Genomic DNA, 13,949 nt, shown 5'->3' with positions numbered 1-13,949 from the left:
GTGAAATTCCACATTGTTCAAATACTACAAAAAGTTCTATATTCTGAATAATACATAGATCACAATAATTAACTAAATGTGTTCAATCCTCACAAGTTACAGTAGTATTTCTGACATTTAGCACATGTTTAATCTCTCCTTCATAATTTAACAAGTCCAAATTTCATCCTGTAAAATAAAATGAACATGAAGCCTAATTAATTAATTACTTAACTCATTGAAGAATGCAGTTCATTTTTTTCCAAATATTTTTTATCAGGAGAAAGTGTGATTATACAGGTGAGACTTATCAGAGAAACACTGGCAGGTCTGCTTCTACAGAGACAGGAATGCAAACCAAAGTGAAACACAGGTAATGACAGAATTCAGTCCTTTGTGATATATTCAAATGGATTTTTCAAAACAAAACTAAAGTGAATTATGTTTTGTCTTTCAAAAAAAGATAAATCTCAATTACAAGCATAAGCATCCATTTCAGAAGATTTATTAAAGAAAAAAAAACAAGCTGGGACCAAGAGAGTGCAGAAAACTCCTGCCACAGCTATTGTTGTGATATTTTATCATTTCCTTCTGTGTTGATATTTAATGACCACATTAATGTTTCAGACACTCATGGCATGCTCAGCAATATCCTCGGAGTACAGGTGAGTTTCTTAAATCCACCTATGTTAGGAAACTGATCTTTTGGCTTTATGTCATGTATTAAATTATGTAATAAATTATGGCAATAAATGAAATATTTTCATCAGCATCTTAAATTAAATTTCAGACCAGAGTTTAAAATGAAAAATAATTTTCTGATAAACACACGCATATCAGTTCAAACACTAAGTTAAAATGAAAGTATTTGTTTAAATTTGAGAATATTAACCAAATGCATAATGATCTGATTATGAATAGTGGGAACTCTGACTGAAAATCATGATGTGACCAACATTATTGCAGCCATACAGACTACAATGAACTTGCATTCTCGCTGCCTTTTGAACAGTTGCTTGATAGATGGGAAGCAGAACTGCAACCACTCGCATTATGAGAACATCTTTAAAGTGACTTTGGGGTGTCATGATGTTGATAAAATAAGACAGAGATTCTGGTATCAGTTTCAGATGGTATGGAAATTAACTATAAGTGAAAATCACAGAAAAATACAGATTTCATGCCGAAGTGTAACTTGTTGTAGGACAAAAAACTGCAAAGTAACACTGATGCTTGACGACCATGCTGTTAGAAAGTAATATAACGACAGTCAAGTTACCTACTGAAAAGAGATTCATCACACACACTGCACTCATAGCAGACTCAGCATTTATAAATTAAACAGATGCTCTCAAAAGCTATCACTAACATAGTTGCTCAGTACAGCATTTGCTTTTTTCTGACTGTGTTGTTACAAAATTACAAAATCACAGTATATGAGTATATGATATGCCCTTTTTAGGTGCCAGCTCACAGCAGATTTCCCTGCCTGCAAAAAGAGCACCCGGACAACATGATGGTATGCTTCAAAAAAACACAACACATGTAACTTTGACAGGAAAGTAAATTAAAGTATTTAAATAATATTTGAAGTACTCCTTTATAAATTTCGAGGTTAAAAAAACCCCAAAACAGGCAGTCTTAATGTCGGACTCTAGCAACTGCAAGGACCTGCTGCTAAAATAACTAAATGTTTTGTCTGACCACATCTTCCAGGTGTCTATGGTTCAAGGGAAGGTCTCTATAACATGGTTCTTCTCGGGAAAAGCGGAACTGGAAAGAGTGCATCTGCAAACACCATCCTGACTGCTGGGAAGCTCATTGGTGGTTCAAACCAACATTTTCAGTCTTATCCCAGCTCCACACCAGTCACCACCAGGTGTGAGGTGAAAATAGTGGAGATATTTGGGATACCAGTTAGAGTAGTTGACACCCCAGACTTTTTTTATGAAGAGGAACATGTAAACCAGGCACAGGTAGAAGAGTGTAAGAGGTACTGTCAGGAAGGGCATTGTGTGACGTTACTTGTGATGCAGCTGGGCAGGTTCACAGATGGTGAGAGAAACATATTAGAGAAGCTAGAGAAAAGCCTTGGCTGGAGAATCAGGGACAGCACAATCATCCTGTTTACACACGGAGAAGATTTGAAGGGCAGTGTAGATAAATTTATCGGTGAAAGAAGTCACCTGAACCACCTTGTGAAGGCTTGCAGTAATCGTTACCATGTATTCAGGAACAGCTCCAAAGACTCAAAACAATTCAAAGCACTTGTCAAGAAATTTCCAGATATGTTTCCAAATTTCCCAACAATAAGAACATCTACGATGTCTTGTTTACGTTAGCTGTAGCTGCTTTACACTGCAAGTCCAAAAAACAAGTCTTTTATACAGAGAAAACGTTTCAAGTCTTTATAGAAAAAAATATCATATGCACAGTGAAAATTGTGTTTTCTTTGGCTGATTCATATTGAATGTCCGAATAAAGTAATTTGAAACTATCTACCACTTTGTGCAAGATGGCAAGTATGAATATCATTTTTTGAAGCTGTGTGAACTTACTGCTCTTGCATACTGATCATTATTTTGTGATATTAACTCTAACCTCTAGTTTTCTTATACTTCTTAGCATCATGGTCAAAATATACAAGACTTGTCTCCACTAATAAAAAAATCTTTGATCCAACTTTCTGTCCTGCTGGATATCACGTTGTCTATGTTGTTGTGAAATTTAGATTGCATACAGCAATAATGTTAATGGGCAAGCTAAAGGTGGCTATTTGACAGATACCTTTTTCTGAATTTCACGTCTATGAGGCAAGATTGATAGAGAAATGTACAAGGATGTAAAAATTAATAATAATCAATAAATAATAATAAATCCAGCATTTATGTTGATTCCATTTATTTAATTATGCTTCAGTTTATTCTATTACTGGTCTGTTATACTGACTGGTCTGTATGGAATATGTGGTGATTTAACACTGAACAGCCAGAGTTTCATTGTTAACTTAAGGGTTTTATATAAAATACTGCATTAAATGTTTAAGAATCTTGGCTTAGTGGTATGGGGTAGGGTCCAGCTCAACCTTTTACGAACCAAGAGGAGCATCAGTATTCATCATTTGAGGGGGACAAGCTGAGGACTAGCCCTTTAACCCTGGATCTGGGCCTGTGCCAGGGATTGGCAGATGCAAGTAGACTTGGATCAGAGACTAATTTTTCCCACAGAGATCATAACAACTACTCTGCGATCAGACCTTGTCCTCTGGTCTAAATCCCAAAAACCTGCGTACGTCATTAAGCTGACAGTACCATGGGAGGAAGCAACTGAGCAAGCATTTGAGCTTAAGAGGCTGCGGTATGCCAACTTGGCAGCTGGGGCAGAGGACAGAGGCTGGAAGATCAAGGTGTGGAAGTGGGGTGCAGGGGCTTTGTAGCCAGTACGACAGCAAAACTGCTTAGAGAGATTGGGATCGGAGGACAGGCACAACGGTAGTCTATAAGAGAATTGGCTAACACTGCTGAGAGGAGCAGTCACTGTGACTAAAGAGGGCTGACACTTGGGCAGCTAAGGCAGTTAGCTAAGCACGAGACACACCCCCAGGATTGATCAACCCGTGGTGGGCCTGCCTCAGCAGGGGGCATCAAAAGGGTAGAAAACTTAACACTAGAAATTCTGCTGGTTGACTGATACAGCTGTCTCAGGGCCTCCTGGGGGCCGTGCAGTTAACATCATGGTAATGAAACCTAAAGGAGGTTTCCACTGCCTCTCTTTTAAGTATGCTTTTAGATACGGTGAGGGGGGGGGGGGGGGGGGTGTAGGATGTAGTCCGATCCAGTGGGGGAGTTTAGGATGCCAGATCAGGCGCCCCCCTTCCAGCTCTCCTCTCTGATCTTTTCTCTGTTGTCTTACTTCTCTCTATCACCTTTTCTATTCCTTTGAAAAAGTGAGGCTCCATAAATATTAAAGAGGTACAAGAAAGTAAATTGTAGAAAACTAAACAGAAGAAAGTAGAAGAGAAGTAGAAGAGAAATAACAATTTTAACATAAACCAGTGACACACTCCGGGGCCTGATCAACCCTGGCAGGGCCTCCTTGGATAAGGGTGTCTAGTGATAGACGTGGCCGAAACACCCAATGAATCCAAGGTCCACTGCTGGAGTGAAGATGGTAGATCGTAAATAATTGTTTTTTTGTAGTTTTTTTTTTTCTTTTCTTCTTTTCTTTATCTCCTCTTTTCCCTATATATGTATTTGTAAATGCATGTAATGATTTTAAATATATGTGATTCTGTTTGTTTTTTGTTTTTGTGTTGTTTTCATTGTTGTGCTGATAATGAATAAAACATGTAAAATAGAAACTTGCCTCTTGGCTTGTTCGTTTTTTACTTCTTTTTACAAGGACGACATGCTGCTTTGCTTGTGTTGCGGTTATTGGTTTGATCTAGTTTGGTTTGGTTTCCATCTCCAGGGCAAAAACACTTTTTAATTTGTGAATACAAAAAAGTGACGATAGCCTGTTGTTCATGTCCTGGTCAATGCTGGCCTTTCTTTTTCACAGTAATAAAGATATGTGAAAAAACAGGGCAACTCCTCGTCTTCATTTCCAGTCATTTCCAATCTCATAAAGTAATAAAATGGCATTCAGGTATTTCGTGACATGATTATGCCTTGATAATTTTTTAACAGCAGTAATCATAATCACTAATGTGCTCTATGGGAGTATAAAACATTTGATAACAGGTTTTTATTATGTTCAGAAATCTTAGTAGTTTCCAAACAGCTTTAGGTAAAGGTTAAAATGTAACAACAGGTGAAACACTAATTTGAATATTTCAATCTGACACATAAAACTAGTGCAAATATAAAGTTACTGTCATTGTATTTTGAAAATGAGTCCTGTGGTCTGTCTGTAGTTTTGCTGTTATCAAGTTACTGTAAAAATATAAATCTAAAACTTTTATATAAAACTTCTATACACTGAGCATTGATTCCCTATTACCTCTTTTCATTCCCCGGGGGTTTATAACTACAGCCTCATGTAATTTTGTCTCCTCTCTCCCATCATCTATACTTTGTCCTTGTTTTCCTTCTCCCTAAATTTTCTCTTTCTCTGGAGATTCCAGAGATTTTGTTAAAAAGAAGCTTTCCCTGCCCACATTCACTTAGTTCTTACTCCTACGGGACTATTTGTTGATGTCTCTAACAATGTAAACTCTTTACCTAACAGTATGAAGTATTCTGAGGCAAGTAGTGCCGCAATTTGGTACAATATAAGTAAAACTCAGATCGATGCTCTGACCTCTTCCTCAAATTATGATATGATACCAAAATAGTAAATAGATCGTTTTCAATTAGTCACTGAATTTTGACCAAATCGCGATTGATGTATCAACTTTTATGGTTGATAGTGAAACAAAAAAGGTGAAAAAAAACTTTTTTTTCAATTCATGTTTTATTTAATTACAGCAGATCTTGAATTTGTATATACTGCTCAAAATATTTACTAGTGAACATAAAAATAAATGTAATGTAGGTTACATACCAGACATACAGACTTAAATTATTTATACATTTGTTCTCAGACAACACTATTATACACATAATAATAGACATAAGACAGCATATCAACTAAAAACATTAAGCAGTTTTTTAAGCTACTGTGATTACAAAATTGGAAACCAATGGCCGTTTACATCAGATTAAGGATCCATTATTGACTCAGAAGACTGGCAAGTGTAGTCCTAGCTAGTCCAGCCCTCTGGATTAGCCAATATTTGCTGAAACAGGATGACTTTTTGCCGCAGCTCTGCCATGAAGGCCTCATTTAAAAGCTGTCCTGATGTTTTTAATTGCTCCTGCGCTTTCTCAAACATTTTATCTGTGTAGTGACATCCTCCATTTGTTCCCACCATGTGATCGATCTTCTTGATCAGATGAGCCACCTGAATTCTGTTTTTATCTTTGTTATCGAAGACATGATATCTTTCACCACACCTAGCCAACAACTGTCTGAGTTTAGGTTGGCCAGTTCTCAAATACTCTTGTATGGTTATCTTCTCTTTAGTTAGCTTGTCACCGTGAGTGAACAGGATGATCGTGTAGTTTGTTGCCTCAGGTCCAAAGAGTTTCTCCAGAGCTCGCACAGAGTTGTTTTCTTCTTGGGTAAACCTGCCAATCTGAAGAACCAGCAGGAAGACGTGAGGCCCAGGAGTGGTCATGTGAATGCATTTTGCAATCTCTTTATTTATGATGTCTGTATTTTTAGACGTATCCAGAATGCCGGGGGTATCGACCACTTGGATCTTTCTTTTGCAATCTCTAACTCGTTCTATTTCACAAGTCTCGGTCACTGACTCTGAACTCACTAAAGACTGAAAAACCTCTTTGCCAATAATGGTGTTACCAACAGCACTCTTCCCAACACCAGTTTTCCCAATCATCACAATCCTCAGAGGATCACCTGTAGAAATAAAAACTCTGTTATACTCATGATAGGTTGAAAATATTTTAACAGCAAATTACAATAGTTGTATCATTTCATACATTCTGCGTCATTTCATTTGGTTAGCAATCTAAATTTTAGCTGGAGGTCTAAATTAAAGTTTCAGCTTCACCTTCAGAGAATGACTCGCTGTTGCCCATCTCTTCTCTGTTTGGAGAATGAAAGGAAGCAGGATTCCTCTTAGTGTGAAGAAGATTATAGCAGTCTGCCCACAGGGTGGATCCAATCTCTCGGCCTTTATCAGCATGAGCTATTTGAAAGCTAGTTCAGAGGGGGAAGCCTGTAGGGTTCATCATTAAACAGTTCTGCTGAGCCTTCACGTGACTGTTATATAATTTTATTACTACTTGGCAAAGTTCATCATATTTAATCCATGAAAGTTTTACATATACGCACATTTACATATCTATAAATCTACAGGGTGGGCCATTTATATGGATACACCATAATAACATGGGAATGGTTGGTGATATTAAAGTCCTGTTTGTGGCACATTAGTATGTGAGGGGGCAAACTCCTCAAGATGGGTGGTGACCATGGTGGCCATTTAGAAGTCGGCCATCTTGGATACAACTTTTGGTTTTTCAAAACAAGATTCGCCGTGTATGCGCTGACTCCACAGACAAGGTACGCGAAGATATCGGGATAGGACAATGGCGGTAGGTCGTCTGGGTTTCCACTCCACTGCCTTTTTTCATACGAGTCCACATTACCGATGCACGCTATTTTTTCCAAGTACCATCTCTTGGCATCTGGGCGCAATCGGTCGCGATACAGCCCTTTGTCTTTTGTGCTGATTTTAAGCATGGTTCTGGCAGTCCAGCTTCCAAGTGTGTTTGTTTTGATTCGTGGCCTTCTAACATGGCGGCGCGATCCCACAATGCACTGCGGTGTGACATCAACTCCAAAGCCAAGACCCTCTTATGGACACTCCTAATAGGCCTTAAAGATAAGATAAGATACCTTTATTAATACCACAAGAGGAAATGTCATTAAAATCTGGGACAACGACAATTATAATAACTGTCTTGAGACCTGGGGTAGAAAGAGATTGAAGTCCCCCCTCGCTATCTCTGCACAGCTAAGAGAGGTTAAAAGGTCTTGATATCCAGCCTTATGTGACTAAATATGATCAAAGTGCTAAAACAGAGCTTTTCTCTAGTTCCTAATAATAAAGCATTTTAATTCTTAATCAAAGACTAATCAAAATATAAGTTTGATCAATATATGAATGAGAAATGTATTTTGAGCAGTAGAAATGATTGTTCTAATGTCTGAGTTTTGTGGTGGTGTGTTTGTGCACATGAGCTAGCTTCAACCTTCAACCCAGTTTTGTGTGTGTCTGAAGGAATGCAGAAAGATAAAAACTGTGTTGTCAATTCATCATACACATAATGTTAAATATGTGTATGATGATTACAACAACAATATTGTTGTACTTGTTAAACACAGAACCATGATTTATATGGGGTTACTGATGGTAATACAGTTGGACAATCACCTAAATCTGATCAAAATATAAGCCAGCATACAGTCCCAATCAAAAGTTTAAGATCACTTGAAAAATGGCAACAACAAAAAATCAACAAAAAATCAAAATCAAAATCAATCAAAAAAATCAAAACAAGGTTGGGAAGAAATGGGGGTGAGACAAAACATATTCTTTTTGAGCATGCAATCTGTTGAAAACAACTCTTAAACTGAAACAGGCTGTTTTACAGCAGTTCACCACATATTTAAAAATACGTAACATATCTAGTCCAGCTCATTTAAAACTTTATATTTAAAGACTAAAGATTCAGACTTATTTGTTTGTAGGAATATTTGAAGGAAAACATCACAGCATCGTGGAAGAAGCACACTTTGTCTAATATGGCTGCTGGGGGCAATAGTAAAAATAGGGGCATTTCCAAATCCCTCCTTTAGATTTGCTTTAAGCAAACAACTGGAAAATGCAGGAAAAGTGTATGTACAGTGGCAATTTTTGTGAGGGAAATGTTTGTATAGCTCATATTGAGTTTAAATTTGCCACTGGTATTTAGATTATAGCATTGTAACAATCACAAAAAATAAGACTGTCACACTGTACAAGCAACTGAACACAAGATTCAGATCATCAGTAGCATGTCAAAAACAAAAAATGTTTTCAAATGAACATCAGTGCAACTTCAATAGTAATACCAATTATCAAGGATATTTTTCATCAGCTAATTGTTTGCCGTATCTTACTCATATCTGCCTTTTATGCTGGTACAGATGTAACAGGTTCCGTTCCAATCTCATTCCACAGTTAAGTGACAATCACACATATAATATAAAATAAGCTCTTTTTGAGCTAAACGTAGTTGCTTCTGAGTTTCTCTTCCAATGAAATGTTTTTTCAGAAGGAAGTTGACTTTATCAAAATGCTTTACTGTAAGTTCTGTTTCCTGGTTTTTATCTGTAGCTGGATGGAAACCAAAGAGACTTTTGATTTTACAGGAATAAAAGTGATAAACCTTTATTACATACTCCATATAGAGACGTCCAGCTACATGCAAGCTCATCGGTTTTAGGCTTTTTATTAATATTATGGTTAAAGCATCCATTTTTTAAAATCAAAATTATCCACTTACTTGTTTTTCAGTTTATTTTCCTTTGGAATTTTCAGTCTTCTTCTGATTTTTACCTGTTAATTGTTATTCAATAAATTGGAAGCATTTTATAGCTGATAGCAACTTAAATTCTGACCAATCTTCTCATACCACCATCTTATGGCTGCTTTTTTGCATTCATGAGACTAAGGAATAAAACCATAAAACCATAACAGACATCATGATGGAACGACATCAGCTGTTGGTCCACAGAGCTCAGACTAGAGTACTTGCTGCAACACCAACTGTCTGCCATCAACTGTCTGCCATCAACTGTCTGCCATGAGGCCTGAGTTTTAGTCCATTCCAGACATCGTTCATTGTTCAAAACTCTTAAAAATCCTGAAAGAGTCAGAAAGGAGTTAGAGAAGAGCATAAGAGCAGGATTTAAAGGAAAAAAGATGGGTTTTGATATTTATGAATCAGTAAAAAACTAAGTCATATGCTTATGGTTTGCACCATAGTGCCTTATGAATAGTATGCTTATGTATGTTACAAGAGTTTCCTCCTTCTTTCAGACTTTCGTCATTATTACACATGCCATCATCTGGCAAGAGATCAGATTTTTAAACAACTGGATCAGATTTTTAAGCCAAAGTGAAACGTTGGCCATTGTCTCTATACGATAAGTACTGAGACAACAGGCAGTGGGTTCCAAAAAGCAAAATGGTGATAAGGAAACATTAAACATTAAAAGTCATTAGATGTTAAAGGACTAGAAATGGAAATGAAGTAGATATTAATTTGTCTTACAATTTTTTTTTTTTTTAAAAGCCCATTGGTACATATTTTACATTTGGTTTTGAGTTTGTTTTCATAAGGCATGTTTCTTCTAAAAAGTATTAGTAAAAAACATTTTTGCAATGAGTTCTGGTAATATTTCCCGTTAACTTTTACCTCCATGTGGATAGATGCCAAAGAGACTCTGACTTGAATATAAAAACATGACACGCTCTGTTGTTGTCATACTCTTGTACTGATTACCTTTACTTCTCTCTTTGACAGTAATAAAGATAAGCAAGAAGTCTCATAAAGTCTCATAAAAAAGTGGCAGTCAGGTAATTTTATCATAGTGCCATATTTAATTTATTGCAGTAAGACTAAGCACCCTGGTGAACAATCAATCAACTGAGAACAGTTTTGTTTTTTTATTCAGAGATCAAAGTCTTAGTGGTTTCCATCTAACTGTAAAAAAAGTTAAACTGTAACAACAGACTTCTGCAGCTGAAACACTATTTTGGATCTACTTTTGGATCTACTTTTATCTAATTGGACTGGTTCTTATATAACGTTTTTCTGCTCTACCTGAGCACTCAAGGCACTTTATACAACTTGCCTCATTCACATCATTTCATACAAGCCCATTTTTATGCTTTTTCTACGTGCTTTCTATCTAACATTCACACACCCATGGAAGCATCAGAGAGCCACTTGGGGTTCAATATCTTGCCCAAGGATATTGAGCATGCAGACTGTAGCAGCCAGGGATTGGAGCTCCAACCTTCCAATGAGACAACTTAATCTACCACAGGGAACAGGCCTGTGAGTTGCCTGGACTTGCTGTCCTCGTGTAAATTAACTGATTTTAAACGGTCACTTCATGTCTCGTCCTGTTTTAGCTTCTTCTTGCAGTTTTCAGAAGTTTGAAAAGAAAGATGAAAGACTGAACATTCTGAATAATGAGTTTGTTACTTCAGAAGTTGTTAGAAAAAAAACACAGCCACACTTAGCCTCATCAAGTCTGCATGATGAAGCAATATTGGGGATTAGTGAGGTAATCCTGAGTTTTTCTGAGGGTTAGAAGTGAGATTCAGTTCTTACTAGGTTACTACAAACATGTAGCAAACTAAGTTCCAGATAACAGATCGGTACATATAAAACCACCGTATACTAACCATCATGTTTTTCTCTTGGACCTTACTTTGTTGTAATAGTGAGAGGGTGTGTTGAGAGAGTGAATTGTTTTGGGGGTTTTTTGAGATTCCCAGATAGAGGTAAATTGAAAATTCATGTACAACTACTACTACTGGAAACCTCCATTACGAGGACTAAAATGGACATAGATTTATGCTACTTCAGTTTTGTTGCATTGAATTTGGTAAAGTCACAAATAAAAACTTTATAACTTTTGTTGTTGTTGTTGTTGTTGTTGTTATTATTATTATTATTATTATTATTATTATTATTATTATTATTATTATGTTATTTACTCTGTTATTTACATAAACAATTAAACAGAATCACAATTTTCAAATCCTTTAAAATCTGTTTTTAAAATCACACTCAGAAATCACACACTAGAAAGCAAAGGGAGATGTAAGGTTTGCTCGTTTACCGGATTGAATAATAGTTGTTACTGATCGGATTTGGGGAAATTCCTCCTGAAAGAAAAATGAAATAACCCAGGACGTAAAGGGTTTATTTCATAAAACATAGTCAGCACTTCCTGTGCTATTGACCCTATGACGGCTGAGATTCCTCTCCGTTTTACTGGAATCCAAGCTAATGCCATCCAGACTAAAATATTGCTTTAATCTGGATGGCTAAATGGCTAAAAATATAGTTTTGGGGTCCAAATGCAAAACTCTGCTCATTTGTGATTTTTCTATGTAGATAAATATAATTTGCTTTCATCTGAATAGCTACTGAAGTGTATACAGAGTTTCCTAAAATAGTCCCATGGAAATTATGTTTACCGAGGAACATATCCAGTCCCACAAAACTCTGTGGAACTCCAAAGGTAGCACAGTTCTCTTAATAGCAATAGTTTATTCTAGTTAGTAATCATGTTGTGATCAATCCAATTACATTTCTGGAGAATAGGAAACTGTTTATTGCTTGATGCTAAAAAGTTACATTTAAAGACCTTGGCTAAAAAAAAAAAAAGTTTTTGATACTGATTATTTAATATTCATCGCATTAGGTAAGTTCTGGTTATTGGTTATGATTTCTAGTGTTTAGGTGTTTCTGTGGCTCTTGTCATCCTTGTCTCTATGTTCATGTATTTGATGTTTGACTTTGATAGTCTCGTGTCCTGTGTTCAGTGTTTTGAGTATTGCTCCTGTTTGCTCCGTCCTCGCGTCCCTCTGTGTGTATTTATAATGTGTGCTTCTCCCTGTTCCTCATCGGACCGTTTGTGTGCCTTCCTCCGTGTTGCCCCTGTGTTTCCTCCATCAGCTTTCCCTGCGTTTCCTGGTACCTTGTCCCTTGCTTCGGGTCTCTATCCTCAGGTTATGTGTTTATGCTTATTTTCCCTGCCCAGGTTTTAGTTAGTTTCCTCAGTTCCTCCTGTTTGTAGGTTTTGTACAGCTGGCAATAAAAGCTTGTTTTTTGTTATCATCCACCCTCATCTCCGTGTGCCTGCATTTGGGCCCTCAATCTCCTCCTGCCATGCCATGTGCCTCACCAGACCTGGCATAAATGGCAGGTATCTGAGATATTTCAGAGCATCCTGTTAGTTTCTTTAAAATAACTGGAGGCTTTTGTTTTGGAAATAAAATTAAATTGAGATTTTCCTATACCGGCTTGTACAATTTCAGAAACAAAACTCCCCATTCTTAAAGCATACTGATTTCATAGTTTCATCTCTTGTTTATTGGCCACATTTGTTTGTGTGTGTAGGTAAAAAAGTAAGACAGGAGGCCTTTTGCAATTTAACTGACATTTTACTTTCAACCCTAATTCAAAATAAATTTTGGGACAGTGTGTAAAATTTAAGAAAAAAACAAAATGCAATGATGTGGAACAACAATGACATCAAGAGGAAAGAAAATATGCCAGATGTGCAAACACTATTATACAGAGAATAAAAGGCATAAGACAGCATGTCACCTTAAATCTCACAGCTTATTCAATTTTGCTGTGCAAAAGAAGCCACTGTGATTACTAAAGATGGGAATTAAGAGCTGTTTGTTCACCTTACAGACATATTATCAACTCACAAGAATAGCTAGCATGGTCCTAGTCATCAGCCCAGCCCTTTGCATTAGCCAACACTTTCTGAAACAGGAGGACTTTTCGCTGCAGTTCCAACATGAAGGGAGCGTTCTTTAAAAGCTTTTCAGGTGTGTCTTTATCTTCTTGCTGCAGAATCGTCTGTGCCTTCTCAAACATTTCATCAGTGTAGTGTGATCCTCCATTTGCTGCCACCATGTCATCAATCTTCTTGATCAGCTCAACCACCTGAGTTCTCTTCTTATTCATGTTGTTGAAAACATGGTATCTATTACCACATCGATTCAGCAACTCTTTGAGTTTAGGATGGCTGTTTCTTGTCAAATACTGATGTATGGTTGTTTTCTCGTGAGTCAGGTCATCACCATGAGTAAACAGAATCATCATGTAGTTTGATGCCTCAGGTCCAAAGAGTTCCTCCAGGGCTTGCACACAGTTGTTTTCTTCTTTGGTAAACCGGCCAATCTGAAGGACCAGCAGGAAAACATGAGGGCCTGGAGAGCTCATCTGAATGGATTTTGCAATTTCTTTCTTTATGTCATCTGCACGTTTAGATGTATCCAGAAAGCCAGGGGTATCGACCACATGGATCACTCTCTTGCAGTGTTTAACTCGTTCTCTTGCACAGGTCGCCGTCACCGACTCTGAACTCACTTCAGACTCAAAAAGCTCTTTTCCCACAATCGTGTTGGCAGCAGCACTTTTCCCAACACCCGTTTTCCCAATGATCACTATCCTCAGAGGATCACCTGCAGAAAGAAAAAAATGTTTAGTTAGAAACCCAAATTTAGTTGAAAATCTCATTTAAAGCATCTTTTACACCTTTAGGGATTGAGTCGCTGTTGCCCATCTCTAGTGTGTTTGGAGAATGAAATTGAA

The 13,949-nt window shown here is 37.1% G+C and overlaps 2 protein-coding genes across 2 annotated transcripts; both read right to left on the bottom strand.

The window, feature by feature from the left end:
- Positions 1-5,722: 5,722 nt before the first annotated feature.
- LOC309711743 (GTPase IMAP family member 7-like) lies at positions 5,723-6,623 on the bottom strand (the record flags this gene model as incomplete). The annotated part of the gene is made up of 2 exons (XM_082542202.1): positions 5,723-6,441; positions 6,596-6,623. 2 exons carry the CDS (start codon positions 6,621-6,623, stop codon positions 5,723-5,725), a joined length of 747 nt encoding a protein of 248 aa, XP_082398328.1.
- Positions 6,624-12,904: 6,281 nt separating this feature from the next.
- On the bottom strand, positions 12,905-13,920 carry LOC309711475 (GTPase IMAP family member 7-like; the record flags this gene model as incomplete). Its single annotated transcript, XM_082541826.1, has 2 exons — positions 12,905-13,819; positions 13,893-13,920. The coding sequence occupies 2 exons, from the start codon at positions 13,918-13,920 to the stop codon at positions 13,077-13,079; spliced, it is 771 nt and encodes a 256-aa protein (XP_082397952.1). The 3' UTR covers positions 12,905-13,076.
- Positions 13,921-13,949: the final 29 nt, after the last annotated feature.

The sequence above is a fragment of the Aulonocara stuartgranti genome, assembly GCF_965226115.1.
Source record: "Aulonocara stuartgranti genome assembly, chromosome: 7".
NCBI lineage: Eukaryota > Metazoa > Chordata > Actinopteri > Cichliformes > Cichlidae > Aulonocara > Aulonocara stuartgranti.
The sequence above is the reverse complement of the archived record's forward strand: the minus strand, read 5'-3'. Positions and strand labels throughout refer to the sequence as shown.